The sequence below is a fragment of the Perognathus longimembris genome, chromosome 17 (genome assembly GCF_023159225.1).
Source record: "Perognathus longimembris pacificus isolate PPM17 chromosome 17, ASM2315922v1, whole genome shotgun sequence".
Classification (NCBI taxonomy): Eukaryota; Metazoa; Chordata; class Mammalia; order Rodentia; family Heteromyidae; genus Perognathus; species Perognathus longimembris.
The window spans coordinates 51,697,195-51,714,110 of NC_063177.1; the positions used below are offsets into that span (position 1 = coordinate 51,697,195).

The 16,916-nt window shown below is 57.1% G+C and overlaps 2 protein-coding genes across 5 annotated transcripts in view; both read left to right on the forward strand.

The window, feature by feature from the left end:
* Positions 1 to 13,438, forward strand: part of Rab37 (RAB37, member RAS oncogene family) — a 40,412-nt gene extending 26,974 nt beyond the window's left edge. Inside the window, exons 1-9 of one of the 4 annotated variants that reach the window (XM_048366407.1) lie at positions 5,766 to 5,875; positions 8,673 to 8,783; positions 9,629 to 9,670; positions 10,340 to 10,406; positions 10,490 to 10,542; positions 11,440 to 11,505; positions 12,009 to 12,065; positions 12,151 to 12,227; positions 12,374 to 13,438. In XM_048366407.1, the coding sequence (XP_048222364.1) occupies positions 5,783 to 5,875; positions 8,673 to 8,783; positions 9,629 to 9,670; positions 10,340 to 10,406; positions 10,490 to 10,542; positions 11,440 to 11,505; positions 12,009 to 12,065; positions 12,151 to 12,227; positions 12,374 to 12,479 (672 nt within the window). In that variant the 5' untranslated portion in view covers positions 5,766 to 5,782 and the 3' untranslated portion in view covers positions 12,480 to 13,438. Of the gene's footprint in view, positions 1 to 2,632; positions 2,744 to 5,765; positions 5,876 to 8,672; positions 8,784 to 9,628; positions 9,671 to 10,339; positions 10,407 to 10,489; positions 10,543 to 11,439; positions 11,506 to 12,008; positions 12,066 to 12,150; positions 12,228 to 12,373 lie in introns of those variants that run through there. The other 3 variants (XM_048366408.1, XM_048366409.1, XM_048366410.1) reach the window with 3 other exon arrangements.
* A 1,816-nt stretch (positions 13,439 to 15,254) lies between these two features.
* Slc9a3r1 (SLC9A3 regulator 1) overlaps positions 15,255 to 16,916 on the forward strand; it is an 18,932-nt gene continuing 17,270 nt past the window's right edge. The window contains exon 1 of the mRNA XM_048365733.1: positions 15,255 to 15,905. Within this exon, the coding sequence (XP_048221690.1) occupies positions 15,468 to 15,905 (438 nt within the window). The 5' untranslated portion in view covers positions 15,255 to 15,467. The remainder of the gene's footprint in view (positions 15,906 to 16,916) is intronic.

Here is a 16,916-nt window from a genome sequence, read left to right on the forward strand (position 1 = left end):
TTATGGAAGAAGTTATGTGCACATGTGTGTATGAGTTGCATGTGTGCATGCTAGTGAATGTGTGTTGTATGTACATGTGTATATTTATGCATGTCTTGTGTGTGTGCATGTGTATATTTGTGTGTGTGTGAACATATCCATTGGATTATCTGAGTTGTAAGGACAGATACTTGCTTGAGCTCCTCCTCCTCCTTCTTCTTTCTTATGGTCCTTGCACTAGAACTCCAGGCCTGGGTGCTGTCCATGAGCTTCTTTTGCTCAGGGCTGATGCTCTACCCCTTGAGACACAGCACCACTTCAGGCCTTTTTGGTAGGTTAGTGGAGATTAGAGTCTCACAGACTTTCCTGCCCCGGCTAGCTTGGAACCATGATCCTCAGATTCAAGAGCCACTGGCACGGACTACGTCCAGCTACTTTTCTTGGTTGCTGTGTCCTTGCAAACGGATTGCTTCAGAATTCAAGGGTCCTGAGATGGTCATGGGTGGAGGCACCCCTGGTGGAAAGCCAGTTCTGCTGAGCGTCTCCCACTCTGCCACAGGAAGTGAGTTGCACAGCCCACGTGGAAACCACAGATGTGAGTCTCTCAGCTGAGCAGGGGACTTCCAGCAGTGTGCAGCTGCACTTCCCTGGGCAGCGTGGCTGGGGCACTGCACTCTCTTTGGCAATCCTGGTGGGGCTTTGATGGCTTTCCCATAAGACTAGACTAGCTAGACTGCCACGCCCCTCGCCCGGCAGAACTTTCCAAGGCCCTATACCAAAGGTTATCATCTTAACGGGAGGCTCTTTTTTCCTCCAAGGGTCCCCAGAATTGCATGAGCTCCAGTCCTAAAGTAGATGGAAGGATGGACTTTCCCCTCCCTCTTCTGTGGTGCACCCTTCTTCATTCAGGGTTCTTCTCTCTAAAAATTCTGTCCACAGGAGAAGGGGGGGTGCCAGACCACAATCCCAGCCGGGGACCCCCACATTGCCCCCTGCTTTCCTGTACCTTTATCTCAGGCCAAGGAGACAGCCTAGCAGCTGTCAGAGATACATGTAGCAGAGCCAAAGCTGCCCCAGCCACTAGCCAGCAGACTCCAAGCAAAAGATAAAAGGGGGATACATTTGAACCTATCCTATTATTTAGGAAATGTATGAACTCACTCCTAGTCTTCTGGAATATTCTCTCTAGGAAGCACTTTAGCTTTGAGATGCAAATTAATAAAGCCACTGCTCATTTGAAAAGCAAATAAATGGTGCTCTGTATCCCAGGAGGAAATGAAAGCCACACAGAATTAAGCTCTGTTCTTCAAGTGCAGACCTCTCTCCGTTCCTTCAGCCCTGCTTGGCACCTGACATGGTAACCTGTCCAAGAAAAGCCTGCCTTGTTCCAGAGTCATGTGAACTACTCCCAGGGTTCACACCTGGAGTCCTGATTGTGTTTGATCCCTTGGACCAGTGTTCAGGACATCGATGCACATTAGGTTAGTTCCTCTGAGAAGCAGACACCAAAAGGGAATTAAATGTACAAGGGTTTCTATTAGAAGAATTCCCATGAGAGAAACAGGGATGGAGGCGGGAACGCTGTCCTGTTGACGCTAACCGTTAGAGGACTCCGGTCTCAGCTATGGTCTGCCTGGCACTTGCCATGGGAAACATGGTCTTGGTGTGCACATAGCAGTGACAGGCTTCAGAATATAGGAGTGGAGTGGGAGCCAGGCACCAGTGCCTCACATCTGTGACCCTAACTACTCCAGAGATTGAGGTCTGAGGAGCACAATTCAAAGCCAGCTGGGACAGGAAAGTCCATGAGATTCTTCTTTTTTTGTCATCCCTGGAGCTTGCCTCGGGGCCTGAGCACCGTCCCTGGCTTCGTTTTACTCAAGGCTAGCACTCTGCCACTTGAGCCACAGCGCCACTTCTGGCCGTTTTCAATATATGTGGTGCTGGGGAATCGAACCCTGGTCTTCATGTATACAAGGCAAGCACTCTTGCCACTAGGCCATCTTCCCAGCCCAAGTCCATGAGATTCTTTTTTTTTTTTTTTGGCCAGTCCTGGGCTTTGGACTCAGGGCCTGAGCACTGTCCCTGGCTTGTTTTTTTTTGCTCACGGCTAGCATTCTGCCACTTGAGCCACAGCGCCACTTCTGGCCATTTTCTGTATATGTGGTGCTGGGGAATTGAACCTAGGACCTCCTGTATAAGAGGCGAGCACTCTTGCCACTAGGCCATATCCCCAGCCCATAAGTCCATGAGATTCTTATTTCCAAACTAGCCAGCCAAAAAGCTGGAGGTGGAGCTGTGGCTCACGTAGGAGAGCACCAGTCTTGAGGTAAGAAGCTAAGCAACAATGCCCAAGCTCTCGGGTTAAGCCCCAGTACCAGCACCACACAAGTGGATAAACAAACAGAACGGAAGATAACAGTGGAGACCCCGGGTTCCTTCTGCCCCTGGGGTTGGAAGTCCACCAGGGATATCGCCATGGTAACTTCAGGCGTTTGTTAACTAGGGTTGGAACGAGAGTTGTTCAATAACTTCTACAGAAAATCGTGTGTGTGTGTGTGTGTGTGTGTGTGTGTGCCCCACGGCCAGAGCTGCATTGAGAGGCCTGCGTGGGCTCACAGCCTCACCCCACCCCGTCCTTGCTCCCTTCCAGACCATCCTGCTGGGCGACAGCGGTGTGGGGAAGACGTCTCTGCTGGTTCAGTTTGACCAGGGCAAGTTCATCCCAGGCTCCTTCTCAGCCACCGTGGGCATCGGATTCACAGTAAGCCTTTGCTGGCGCTGCCAGCTGTGGGCCAGGGCTCTGCGCACGGCGGGCAAATGGCTGGAAAGAGGTGGGTGCTCGTGTGGGGCTCTTAGAGGAAGAGGAACGCGAAGTTGGATTCTGCTGGGTGCTGGGGGCTCACGCCTGTCACCCTAGCTACTCAGAAGGCTGAGATGTGAGGACGGAGGTTCCATGTCGGCCCGGCAGGAAAGTCTGTGAGACTTTCATCGCCAATTAACCAGCCAAAAGTGGGATAATGGGGGTGTGGCTCAAGTGGCAGAACGCCAGCTTTGAGTAAGAATGTCGGTTGAGAGCCTGAGGCCCTGACCTTAAGCCTCAGTACTAGCACAAAGAAAAGTCTTGATTCTTGAGGTGCTGGGACCCAGAAGGGTTAAGAGTGTCCTCTTGGGGGGCTGGGGATATGGCCTAGTGGCAAGAGAGCTTGCCTCGTATCCATGAGGCCCTGGGTTCGATTCCCCAGCACCACATATACAGAAAATGGCCAGAAGTGGTGCTGTGGCTCCAGTGGCAGAGTGCTAGCCTTAAGCAAAAGGAAGCCAGGGACAGTGCTCAGGCCGAGTCCAAGCCCCAGGACTGGCAAAAACAAAAAACAAACAACAAAAAAAAAAGAGTGTCCTCTTGGGGGTACAAGGGCTCCATCCCACTTTTAGCTCAACAAAACTTGAGGACAAAAAGGGATACTGGGCAGACCACCGGTAGGGGCTGGTGTGGCCACCAGTGGAGGGACCCAGGAGCCCACAGGAACACCCTAGAATGTGGCCAAGGGTCCAACTCCCCCTACCCCATCTGGCTCTTAGGCTCCCCATGTCCCCCAGAGGTCCCCCATTGGCTCGGCACAACTAGAAGTGTACTGAAGTGTATAGATTTCTCAGGCCAACTCATCAACCATGAAAAATTTGGAGGGGGAAAAAAAGAATGGCAGGAATGGCAGGCAAACAGTGTGGTGATAGGTGCCCTGCCCAGCGGCTCTCCGCAGCTCTGTAGTCCTCACTGGGCCATATTGACCCTGGCCTATGGTGCTCTGAGCTGCTCTCAGACCCCTCTGAACTTGGAAGGTCTTGGCAGAGGGCCTCACTCCTCTCTGGCACTGTCGCGTCCCCGGAATCCTAGTGTCCCCGAGACAGGGAAAAGACGGTAGTGTCTCTACAGGTGGGTTTTTGGAAACCTCTGGGTCCTAGAGTCTAGGACAAATGGGAGCCCAAGGCCTGTGAGGTGACACTCCGGCTAGGACATGGCATACCACACTGGTTGGAAGAGAGAAAGGGAAAACTAGAAATGGGCTTGCCCATGGCTTCAGGTGACTGTCTGGGGGCAAGGGTGAGGTGGGGTGGAGGGACAGTCAGGCTGCGGGCCAAGGCACAGAATCCATCCTGGAACAGCAGCACCCAGGTTCTCCCAAAGACTGGGACCAGCTGGGCTCCAGGGAGGCTTGGACGGCTAGATGCCAACAGAGAGAATTCAGTCTCTGCCCATCTGCGGGTGGTGTCATCCACCCAGCTCTGCACAGATGTGTGCTGTTGCTATGTGGACACCAGAGGCTCTTGCTTATGACACCCTCATATTGGATTAGGGGCCCGCACTACTTCAGTATGACTTCACTTTAACCAATTACAACTAAAAAAAAATAAGGTTGCATTCTAGGGTACTGGGACTTAAGACTTCAGTGTATCCTTTGGGTGCACAATCTGATCCTTCTTAGCAAACAGTTTGCAGTGGAAAGGGAGGAAATAATCTCTTGTATTAAACACCCTGAGCCTGGCAGGGTTCTTGAGTGTGCCCTCTAGAGGCCCAGAGGCCATGGCGTTGAACTCTTTACTCCTAAGAGCCTCTGGCATCCCCATAGCCCTGCAGGTCTGTGAAGGGCTGGGGATCCCCTGCACCCCTGGCCGAGTCCCATTCTGTGCACAGACCAGGATGTGACGCACCCACCACTGCAAACTCCCTGCGCTATACCAGGTCCCCTCTTTCCCTGCCCTGAGCCATTGACCCAGCAGCCACGAGAGCTCCAGCAGTTGCCAAAATCTCCAAGCAGTGCCCATATACCTTCTGCCACCCACAAGCCAGACGCGCCCCTCACCCCTCTGTCCCCACACAACCAGGGGGGTCATTGAAAAGTTGACCCAGGCCACAAGTCCCCCAACCCCACTATGGGCAACCTCTGTCACCAGAAGCTGCGAGGATGCACCGGAAACGGCTCCAAAGGACCCCAGATGCCAGGATGAGGGTCGTTGTGACTAATTCCCACCCTGCCTCCGAAGCAAAGCCCACGGGCGAAGGCTGCCACATGGTGGGCCATTCTGGACTAAAGCGGGGGGGGGGGAGAGGGAGGGTAAAAGATGGCATCCTGGGAAAGAACAAAGGTCCTAGCACCAACTTGGGGCACCTAGGTGCGTCAAGGTGAATATCTGTAAACAAGGTTTTGTTTAAACGAGCTGGGGCTGGAGTGCACCCGCAGGAGGGAAACGGCCCTGGCACCACCGCAGAGGGAACTGTAGGCAAAGGCCGCTCTGCGATGGCGCAGGGGGGGTTCCGGCCTCCCAGGCTCCGTGTGCCCGCCAGCGGGCCGGGACGCGGGCGCCCCCTGCTGACCGAGCTGCGCGGTGACAGCGGGACCGCTGCGCGGCTCCGCAGGCCCGGACGAGGCCAGACCTGCGCCCCCTGATGAGAGCCTCACCCCAGGCTTGCGACCTGGGAGTGCGGGGTGGCGCGGGGAAGCGATCCGAGGGCTGGCTTTGGCCCAGGTCCTAAGATCACGAAGCGGGGTCGGTGATGCGCGGGGCGCAGCCCTCACCTCCCAGCGCGCGCGCGCGGTGCGCCCCGTGCGCACCGGCTGGCGTCGTCGGGGGGGGGGGGGGCGGGGGAGGCGGGATGGCGGGGAAGGAGGGAGGAGCCTAGCGGGGTCCCCGCGGGTTGGTGCAGGGGGAGGAAGCAGTGGGTGTGGCCAGGGGCGGGGCGGTTCCAGCGGTCCCTCCACGGCTGGCCAGCCCCGGCTCGCTCGCCTCTCATCAATCCGGGGACATGACCGGCACGCCCGGCGCCGCTGCCTCCCGGGATGGCGAGGCCCACGAGCGCTCCCCTCCCTGCAGTCCGAGCTACGATCTCACGGGCAAGGTGGGTGGGCGCTACGCCCAGCGCTGGGGACTCCGGTGCCCGCTCTGACGGACACCCCTTCCTGCGCCTTGGGACCCTGGCCCTCCCTGGCCCGCGCCCCTCTTTTCTGCCTGCCTCCGGAGTTAGACTCAGGAGGGGAGGGAGATGAAGATTCAGCCCCTGGGGCCATGTCTAGGGGTCTGGGCTGGCTCAGAGGGCATAGGATAAGGAAGACTGGAAGGCTGAGACTCCCTGCCCCATGGACCCCAACCCAATTCTCTCCTGCCATGCTTTAGCCAATAGGAGGCCCTGAGATTCTGTCCCTCTTGGTAAGGGTTAAGTGCCCAGCCGTAGTTGGCACAGACTAGCAGGAGCTAAGAAATGGCCACCACCCCCACCTCCCCTACTAGAGACTCAGAAAGGGCACCCTTGGTGGTCTGGGCTACTTTAATGCCTTTTCCAAACTAAGCTCTCAGTAGAGACCTGGCTGCCAGTCTTAAAGCCCAAGGTTTGAAATTATTGACTTATCCAGCCCTCCCTGCTGCAAGTCCTAGGCACTGCCTCCCACCTTCCTCCTGGCAGGAAGTCAAGCCCCACCCCCTCCAGGTGGCTTGTGCTATCCAGAGCACAGGCCCACCTGGAAGTTTCTAGACCCTGAGGAGGATGGAAGGGGTTGGTTTCAACATCCACCACCTGGGACAGCAGTGAGGGCAGCCCTCTGGGGTGCATGCGCTCTCGGGGCGGGGGGGGGGGGTGTCCTGTGTAGAAGTCACTGGGGGCAGGGTGGACTGTGGCCTGTCTCCTCTCTCTGTGTCCTCAGCCTGAGTCCCGGGGAACTTATTGTTGTTATTATTATTGCTACTGAGTTGTACAAATGGGGTTGCGATTTTGTAAACCAGGTTATGCCAGGAACTCTTGAGGGACATGTTGAGCAGGTCCACACTTTGCATTCTGCCTTCCTTCCTCCCCCACACTGGGTCTCCATCTCACTGCGAGCCTCCAGCCTCCACCCCATCATTTTAAGGGAAACCATGTGGCCAGCCACCAGCTCAGAACCGTTGAGATAAGCGTCCTGTGTGGGCTTGTGGCAGGAAATGGGCCCCCTGCACCTTGGGGAAGAGGGGAGCTGTGGATGGCCAGCCTCCCCCAGACTCATGGGGCCCTCCTGACCTTGTTGCCCTACAAGCCAGCTGGGCTGTTTGCCTAGGAGGTGGCGAAGCCGGGACGCTGTTTGTGTTTGGTGGACCTGCTTCGTGGGGTGGCTGGCTGCATGGTTTACTCAAGGCAGCTGCGATGGGTAAAGCACACAGGCGCTGGTTCTGTCTCCCTCCTTCCTCATCTGAGCTTGGGACCCAGAGCTAGGGAGGAGCACAGGAGCCAGAGGCCCCTCTCTCCCCACCCCCATCTGTGCTGTGACCAGGCTGCATCCGCAAAAGAGTCATTCCCCAGCCTGCCAAGACCTTTCCCCAGTCCTGAGTCTGAGCCCAGATAGAGGGATAGGAGAAGTGGCGCTGTGTCTCAAAGTGGCAGAGCCCTAGCCTTGAGGAAAAGAGCTCAGGGACAGTGCCCAGGCCCAGAGTTCAAGCCCCTTGACCCTTACTATGGAAACCAGACCACCACAAGGCTAAGGAACCTTCCCAAAGTCATAAAGCCCACCATTTACAAGCCAGGACCCCGCCTTATGCTGCTCTGCTCAGCTCCCCTGTCTCTCCAGCAAAGTTAACTAATCCTAAGACACACACACACGCGCACACGCACACGCACGCACACACGCACAGTCACAGCAGGAAACCTTTGGGCTCCACTCAAGCTGAAAACATCAAAATAATTTAACAGCCTAGTTCGGCAAGGCACCAGTGGCTCACACCTGTCATCCTAGCTACTCAGGAGGCTGAGATCTGAGTATACTGGTTCAAAGCCAGCCCAGGCAGGAAAGCCTGTGAGACTCTAATCTCCAATGAACTACTAAATTAAAAAAAAAAAAAGTCACAGAAGTGGAGCTGTGGCTCATGTGAAAAAAAGGAGTAGTTGCCCAGATCCTGAGTTCAAGCACCAGTACTGGCTTGAACCCTAAGTAGCAAGGCAGTTGGTACAGATGATCCTTCAAGACTAAAGAACAACTAAGCAAAGAGCTCCCCTCCCCCACTCTTCCATGTTCCCTGCAGTGACCCAGGGCAGCCAATTTGCAGCCATTTGCCCCATTTAGGAGGTTTCTGCTGAAAGAATTTCAGACTAAGTGTCTCCTCACCAGGGTGTAAATTCTACCCTTCCCTAATTCATGCAAGCCATTTATAAACAGAAACCCTCATTAGAAACTTCCAGATAAATGCTTGACCTACAAAGAAACCCAAATAATTGTCACTTTACATAGACTTGGGCCAGCAGCTGACAACACCCCAGCCTACCTATGGGGTTCGGATAAACTTCCTGGAGTAGGAGCCTGTCCCACTCAGACCCCTGTGCGTGTACCTGAGTGGCACACACAGAAGGGCCAGAACCCCTGAGCTGGGTGGCAGTGGATGCCCAGAGTCTAGAACACACAAACGGAGGTTCTCCGGGGTCACGAAACATGCTGGAGGTCTCAACTCCGCTTCTAGGACCACACACAGGGATGGAGGGTCAGAGGGAGAGCCTGGGAGCATGACAGGAGACACAGGGAGGAGAAGGCCAGCGGCAGGCTCTCTGGGACAGGGGTGCCCCTCAACCCTGTCTTCCCCTCCACTGATCCCCTTTCCACCTTCCCCCCTCAACTCCCACAGATTTCCCCCCTCTCCCTAATGCTTGTTAACTGCCTCTGCCCCCCTCCCCCATCTCCTAGGTGATGCTTCTGGGAGACTCTGGTGTCGGCAAAACCTGTTTCCTGATCCAATTCAAAGATGGGGCCTTCCTGTCCGGGACCTTCATAGCCACGGTCGGCATAGACTTCAGGGTGAGGTGGCCACAGGCCCCTCCTCCCGGCAGTGAGCCCTCGCTGGGGTTCAGGATCAGGGGGCTACTCTCAACTTGCCCCCCACCCCCGGCTCCTGAGGATACCTGTGGCCCACTGCCTGGAGGACCTCAGGGTCCCTTCCCACCACAAGGGAGGCGGCCAGCTTAGAGGAGAGCCATCAGAGTGGGGCAGCACCCTGCCCCCTGATAGGACATGAAAACCAAGACTGAGTCTCTCTCCTCCACCTCTGGGCACTGCCCCTAAGAGGGCGAGGGCAGACCCGTCCCATGGCCTGAGCCTTGAGCACCCCTCTCGCTTGGTCCTCTGAGCTGGACCCCTCCCCCCATCAAGGCCCCCTGCTGGTCACAGGCCACACACGCACACACGCACACGCGCGCACACACACACACACACACACAGACTCCATCTTGGACGTGCCAAAGTGGCATTGAGAAAACTGTGGGTAGGTAGAGGGAAGCTGGTGCTACCAGTCTAGCCTCTGAGGACCTCCGGTTGCTAGTGGGCCCCTGGTCTCCGAGCACTTGGTGACAGTCATGGGGCTTTTTCTGAAGGAGGAAAAGATGGCGGTGGGCAAGTGCTATCTCCATGCTGCTGGCTGATCCCTGGAGGGAGCCATGCAGGTTTGCTCTGTTGTGTCAGGAGAAGATTCTTCAGTGGAGGTGTCTGGGGGCAAAGACCACGCTGCCCTCATGGGGCGATCTGAGTAAAGATCTATCTGGGTTCACCACACCGCCTGTAGTCCTGGAGAGGGGCCAGGACAAGAGGTCAGAGCTCAGGCTCCAGCTCCCCCTGCCCTCCCCACCCTCTGCCTTCTTGTCTTTCAGAACAAGGTGGTGACCGTGGATGGCACCAGGGTGAAGCTGCAGGTGAGACCAGAGGCTGGGACGGGTTGGGAGGTGGAGGCCCATAATCTTGGTCCTCATCCTGAACCACAGAGGCCTGCAGCCCAGCCCCTCCGCCTGGGGTAACTTCCTGTGGGGCCCACGAGAGGAAATGGCTTTTCTCTGTGCCCTGTCTGCAGAAAAGCTGTTCCCAGGCACTCTCTTCTTTCAAAAGTAACTCAAAATGCCTCAGCCATCCCTCCAGCTCCTCCCCAGTTAGCTGGGGCTCTTTGCACACGCACACACACTCACACACACACGCTGGGAGAGACAGTACCAAATGGGTGATGTCATTAATTTGTGTGTATGTGTGTGTGTGTGTGCAAGTGTGCGCGTGTGCTAATACTGGGGTTTAAATTTATGGCATCATACTCTCACTTGCCTTTTTTGTCCAAGACTGATTTTCTAACACTTGAGCGACAGATCCACTTCTAGCTTTTTGCTGGTTTATTGGCTATAAGAGTCTCATAGACTGGGCTGGCTTCAAAGCAGGGTCCTCAGATCCCAGCCTCGTGAGCAGCCAGTGGTGTGAGCCACCAGTGCCTGGCCTTGTCAAATACCCGAGAGACCTTAAGAACCTATAACATCAGACAGACAGCCCCCTCCGCCACAGTCCCTGCCCCACCTCCTTTCTGACCTTTGCTCCCTTCTTAGATCTGGGACACGGCAGGGCAAGAGCGCTTCCGCAGCGTTACCCACGCTTACTACCGAGATGCTCAGGGTGAGTCCACTCCCCCCCCCACCTGTCTGCAACACCCCTCTGTGCTGCTTCCCTGACCCCTGCTGTTCTCTGCCCCCCTCCAGCCTTGCTCCTGCTGTATGACATCACCAATAAGTCCTCCTTCGACAACATCCGGGTAGGTCCTCCCTTCTTGGGAAATTGCCACGGTGGGGCTTCCGCAGGCCCTGTTATTTCCAGCTCTGTGGGAATGGGCAGACCACGGAATCCTGGCACCTGCTAAGGAACTCCCAGCCTGTGACTGGGCATTTGATTGCCGTGCGAGCCTGAAGACCAAGCAGGCTATTGTGCCCCATGCCACCTGCATAGCCTTGACCATGATTCATGAGTGTGCTTTGTGTCAAAGTGTTCAGAACAGTGCTAGCTCTGCCCTGGATATTTATCCATACAAACCCAGGGCAAAGCCCAACCGGAAAAATCTACCCACATGTAGCCTGAGCTGTAACTCAGGCAAGACAGAGTGAGTAGCTAAGTCCTCACAACCAGACCATTGGAACACAAAGACAATTACCTCATAAATATAAGCACCGATTCCATGCACGCCGTGTAGGTTTTACACACTCCCTGACCTCAAGCACTGTGCTCACAAGTAAACTGGGAGGACAAAGCATATAGATACAAAATAATGGAAACTTCATGGCATTCAGACTGCCACTCCTAAGCCCAGGCTCATGGCAGACACTACTAATCAATCCCAGTGCTCCCTCTTGCTCTTCATGCTGAAAATGAAACCCAGGACCTCATGCAAGTGCTCTACCACTGAGCTACATCCCCAGCCCTTGGGTTTTTTTTTTTTAATCAGTCTGGCTATGTAACCCAGGCTGGCCTAGAACTTTTATCTTGTCTCCTCCTCCTGAGTACTGAGATCACAGGTGTATACCACTACACACAGCCAGTCGCATTACCTTTGATCACTGACCCCCTTATATGCTCTTAGAATCCTCAATAGGGCCCTCCAGAAGAAGAATGGCCTGGCCATCAGCCTTGGCTTGGCTCAGTTCCTCCTCTCCCATAGGCCTGGCTCACAGAAATTCATGAGTATGCCCAGAGAGATGTGGTGATCTTGCTGCTAGGCAACAAGGTGAGTGGCCCAGTGGTAGCACCAGTCCACCCTGCCCCTCCTCTCCTCCCACCGCAACATCAGCCCCACCCAGCCTGGCCAAGGACTCTCTTCCAGGCAGGGCTCAGACCCGGCTGGTTACTTCTGCCTATCTCATCCCTCCTAGGGAAAGTCCAAGATGTGCTTACAGAAAGATACAGACTTGCTCAGCTGCCAGCTACCATGAGATCCTAGTGAATAGGGTCAAGGGTCAAGGGCTAAGGCTACAAAGGATTATCTTCAACTGCTATCATCTCTCCACTGAGGCTGGGTCACCACACCCTTTGCTAAGGAGAATAGCTAGCGTGCCTCCCAGGGTCAGAGGTGAGATCTCCAGCCCCCATAGGCAGAAACCCTGGCTCCGGTCCAATCACACCTGCGCACAGTCACCAGCAGAGGGCAGGCAATACCTGCTCCTGGGGCAAAAGTTGGGCCGGCTGGGGTCAAGCCTTCCTTCCCCGGAGTGACCCTTCTGTGTTTGACAGGCAGACGTGAACAACGAAAGGATGATCCGAGTGGAGGAAGGAGAGACACTGGCTAGGGTAAGTGACTGACGACCCATGGGGTGGGTGGGGTGAGGGGTAGCCAGAGACTGGCCCTGAGCACCCCTCTGTCCTTCCCCCACAGGAGTACGGGGTCCCCTTCATGGAGACCAGCGCCAAGACGGGCATGAACGTGGAGTTAGCCTTTCTGGCCATTGCCAAGTGAGCACCGAGCAGGGGAGGGGGCCATGCCGGGCGGGGTGGCACCATCTGGGACTGACTCCAGTGGGCCCAGCTCCACACCTAGCCCCTGGGCGCCCCCCCCCCCCACATGCTGCATTCCCAGCCCATTCTTCTTCTTCTTTTAGGGAGCTGAAATACCGTGCAGCGCGGCAAGCCAGTGAACCCAGCTTCCAGATACGCGACTACGTGGAGTCGCAGAAGCAGCGCCCCAGCTGCTGCTCCTTCCTGTGACTCCCGAGGGGCGGAGCCGAGGCCCTCTGGGAGGCAGTGTCTCCCCTACACTGGCCGACAATGAGCAGTCCAGCCAAGGGGGAGCGCTGAGGCCCCCACCGCACAGTCCCGGCCCCCAAGGGAGCTGTCCTCCAGCTCTCACCCCAGCTGTCACCCCAGCTCCTGTACCGTCTTACCTCCCAGGAGCCGGTAAAATAGTTCACATTTTATCAGAATGACACATAATACCAAAAAACAAAGGCACCGGCGTGCCCAGAAAACCTTTCCTCTCTGCGTACTTGGGACTCAGGTAATGAAAGACTGGGTTTCCCCCACTAGCAACAAGGCTGGTAGTGCCCAGTTGAGCGCCAGATGACATGGATGCCCTTCCAGGGTGTGAGGGCAGGTAGAGGCGGTACCCCAACCCTCACTTCCGAGGGAGAGGCTGAGCAGACCCCAATCTTCACTTCCTCCAGCTCCCCAGGAAAACAGCCTTCCCCAGCAAGATGGGTCCTGGTACTGGGAGCTAGACCAAAGCCTCGGGGAAGGCAAGAGCTGTTGCCCTTGGGACAGAGAGAGGAGCACAAGAGATTCTGGCCCTTCCTAATTGCCCCTCCCCCCCCCCCACACACACAGGCACCTGGAAACACTGGTTCCTATTCTCTGGACTTCAGAGCCCAGAGGAGCTCTCCACCCCCAAATCCCTACCACCCAGTTCCTGTCTCATCCACCTTTCTGTTTATACCTCCAGACTCCTGAAGCCGGAGCTAGGAGGATGCTCCTCCCCTCTCCAATCATTTGGCAGGTGTGCAGTCCTAGAGCTACTTAAGTCTCCAAGCTACTGTACTGCTCAGCTGGCTGGGTTAAGAGCCATAGGAGAAAAACCCCTGGCTCTGGGAGCAGGGGGGCAGAGTCAAGCAAATCTCCCTGAAAGAACTTGGAAATCCCAGTGCTCCCTTTTCCTTACCATCCCTCTCTATGTCTCTATCTCTGTCTCTGTCTCTCCCTCCCTCCTTCCTTCCTTTCTTTCCTTCCTCCTTTCTTTCTGCCAGTACTAAGGCTTGAATTCAGGGCCTAGGCACTGTCCCTTCACTTTGCTGCTCAAGACTGGCACTCCGTTACTTAAGCCACAGCTCTACTTCTGGCTTTTTGCTAGTTAATTGTAGATAAGCGTCTCCTAAACTTTCAAACCTCAGTCCTCCAGATCTCAAGCCTCCTGAGTGGCTAGGATTGCAGGGGTGAGACACTGGCCTCTAGCTGAATGTAGACATGGGGGCCCACGCGGCACTCTCTCTACTCTCCTAAGTCGGGCTAAGGAGTGGAAAGTCATCCATTTCTGGGTGAACAAATATAATATATGCAAAACAAAGTCATGTGGTGTGTGGGGTGGGGGGGAAGGGCAGCAAGGAGCTTATGTAGGCCCAAGGTCACACATCTCCCAAAACTCTGGCCTCAACCTTGGAAGTGATCAGGGGAAAAATTCAGGACTTGACCTACAGGTACCTTAACTGCAGCTCTGCAGGCCAGGGGTGGGGGAGGCAGTGAGAGAAAGCATGTACTGTACATTTCCCGAGGTAACAGCATTTGCTTTCAAGGCAGAAATCTTGCCGCCCATTGGAGCAATCAGTGGCTCTAACTTGGGTGATAAGGAAACTCTCAGTGGCTTCTCCCAGGCAGAGCAGGGAGGAGTCTGACCTTGCTGGTCTTTTCTGGGGCCTGTGGCAGGTTATTGGAGAGCCCGTCCCACAGGCAGCTCTGGGCCTCCAGCATTGTGGTGGTTTTTCAGAATTAAATTGCAGTATTTTGGAAAGTACAACATGTCTGCTGCTTGTTTGAAGTGGGTAATAGGAGGAGGGGTTGTTAGTGTATGGGGGTGGGGGAACTGATCCTTACCCAAATCGTTTGATACACTTTTTTTTTTTAAATTGTTCTCAGAGGGGCACCCAACTAACTGATTGCCCCTAGGACAATACTCATTTGACAAGAATGAGCTATAAGGGTTACCTTACAGTCATCTTTTTTCGTTTGTTTCTCTGTTATAAAAAGCAAGGGCCTTAGCAGTGTATCCTGAGATTGATTGCCTGACCTCTCCCCACGACCTCCTTCCTAACCACTGCACTGGCCCCGCTCCTTGCAAGGCCTGTGGTCCATGGCGGGCTACAGGCAGAACAGCCTCGGGCTTTCTGCTGAGCCTGCAGACCCAGACCCCTATATGCACGCAGATTCCGGGATCGTGCAGTCACCCCACAAGTAGAAAAGCTGTCATCCGAACGACTCCTAGCATTGTCCAAAGAGGGCATGGGCCCTTTATTTTTTTCCGACGCCCCCTAGCCACACCCGGGTCCTCGGGGCCCAGTGCAGTGTGCGGGGCGCTCTCCCCACTAACAGCCTAGTCCCCTTCCCCGCGCCCCTAAAGTGGAGCAGACTGGGGCTGCAGGTCCGTTGTAACGCGAGGGTCCTTGCCGGTGTGGGGGGCGCCTGGGGAGGGATGAGAAGCCGGAACGCGGCCCCGGGGAGCAGGGGGCCTCGGCGCCATACCTGGAACTCGCCCCAGCCCCGCCCCGCCAACCCGACCGGGCACTTGGTAACAAACACTTCCACTTCCTGAGCCCTCTTTCTTCGCCCGCCGCGGGGCGCCGCGCCGAGCCCCAGGCCCCGCCCCCCGGGCCTTCCCATTGGCCAGTGTGGTTCACCCGGCCCGAGCGCCCCCGGTCTCTGGCCTCTGATTGGTCCGAAGTGGTCCACACCCTCAGCGCGGCCCGGCCCCGCGGACTAGGGGCCGGGTGGGTCCGGGGAGGCTCAGACGCCGCGCGGGGCGGGGATTGGTCCGCGCTTCCCGGTCCGGTTCTCCCCGTCGTCGTCGGTTCCCGGGACACCTGCTCGCTCGGCGCCTCCCCGCCACCTTCCCCCCCACTCCGGCCTCGCAGCGCTCCGGGCGGAGAGGAAACTTCGGCCACCGTGCCCTCCCCCAGCTCCCGGCGGGATCCCGCGGAGCGGTCGCCGCGCGACATGAGCGCGGACTCGGCGGCCGGGGCACCTCTGCCCCGGCTCTGTTGCCTCGAGAAGGGCCCGAACGGCTACGGCTTCCACCTGCACGGGGAGAAGGGCAAGGTGGGCCAGTTCATCCGGCTGGTGGAGCCGGGCTCGCCGGCCGAGAAGGCGGGGCTGCTGGCCGGGGACCGGCTGGTGGAGGTGAACGGCGAGAACGTGGAGAAGGAGACGCACCAGCAGGTGGTGAGCCGCATCCGCGCCGCGCCCAGCGCCGTGCGCCTGCTGGTGGTCGACCCCGAGGCGGACGAGCAGCTCAGGAAGCTCGGCGTCCCGATCGGGGAGCAGCTGCTGCGCGCCCCGGAGGGGCCGGGAGCGGCCGAGCCGCCGGCCGCCGCCGCCGAGACGCCGGGGGCCGGCGACCCGCGCGGGGCGCACGAAGCCGAGAAGAGCCACCTGGTAAGTGCAGACCCCGATCGGGGCGACCGGGTGGCGGGGGAGCGAGGGGAGGGGGTGGGGAGGCGGGGGAGGGGGTGGGGGAAGGATCGGGGAGAATCAGGCATCCCGGACGTCCAGCCCTTTTTTGAAATTGGAGCCGCGAGAGGGAGGTTGCTTTCTCCTGCCTTCCTGGGGCCCCGGCAGATAGATCCTGGGCAAGCTTGAGTCTGCATCCCGCGCGATCTCTTTATCCATGCTGGCTTTCGGGGGGTGTGGGGGGGTGTCTAAGCACCTTGGTCGATTTCACCTCGTTGTCATCGTCCCCCCCCCCCCTTCTCTCGGGCAGGACGGAGCCGGGTTCCCTTTCCCTTGTCTCCCATTCCTTGGAATCCCTTCGCCCACCCGCTAATCCCTGGGTTCTTTCCTGGGCCACCCTAGCCAGGGACTAGGACCCTGGCCCCTGCCCTCCCAAGAGGTGCCGCGGCTTCCTCCTCTGCCCCGTGGGTGCTCCCTGAGGCTGGAGGCAGGCGAACTTCCCGACCTGGGGGAGCCCCCCTCCCGGGAAGGGGACGTGGAAGGCTCTCCCATACCTCCCGCACCCCCTGAGCCCCTTGGTGAGTGTATCATTAACCTCACCCAGACTGGACTTCATCCTCCTAAAGTTCAGCCTAACTTCGAAGAAAGAGAGGAAGCCCTAGCCCTAGCGTCTCGGCGCTGGGTGGAGGTGGGGTGGGGTGGGGTGGGGTGCGGGGCGAAGGCGGCCCGGAGGCGTCCTGGGGGTGGTGGCCCTGCAGTCCTGGAGGATTTATGGTTCTCAGGAATGTGAGGAGTAAGCGTTAGCTTGTATCAGGGAGCGGGAGGGAGGCTGGAGGAGGAGGAGGAGGGCGAGGAGGAGGGCGAGGAGGAGGGGAGAAGGAGGGGAGGAGGAGGGAGCGGGCACTCTGCCAGCCAGCGCCCAAAGCTCAGCTGTGGGCAGGTGAGTCTAGCCCTGGTATTTGTCACTGTGCACACCGGTGCCAGGACACCAAACAG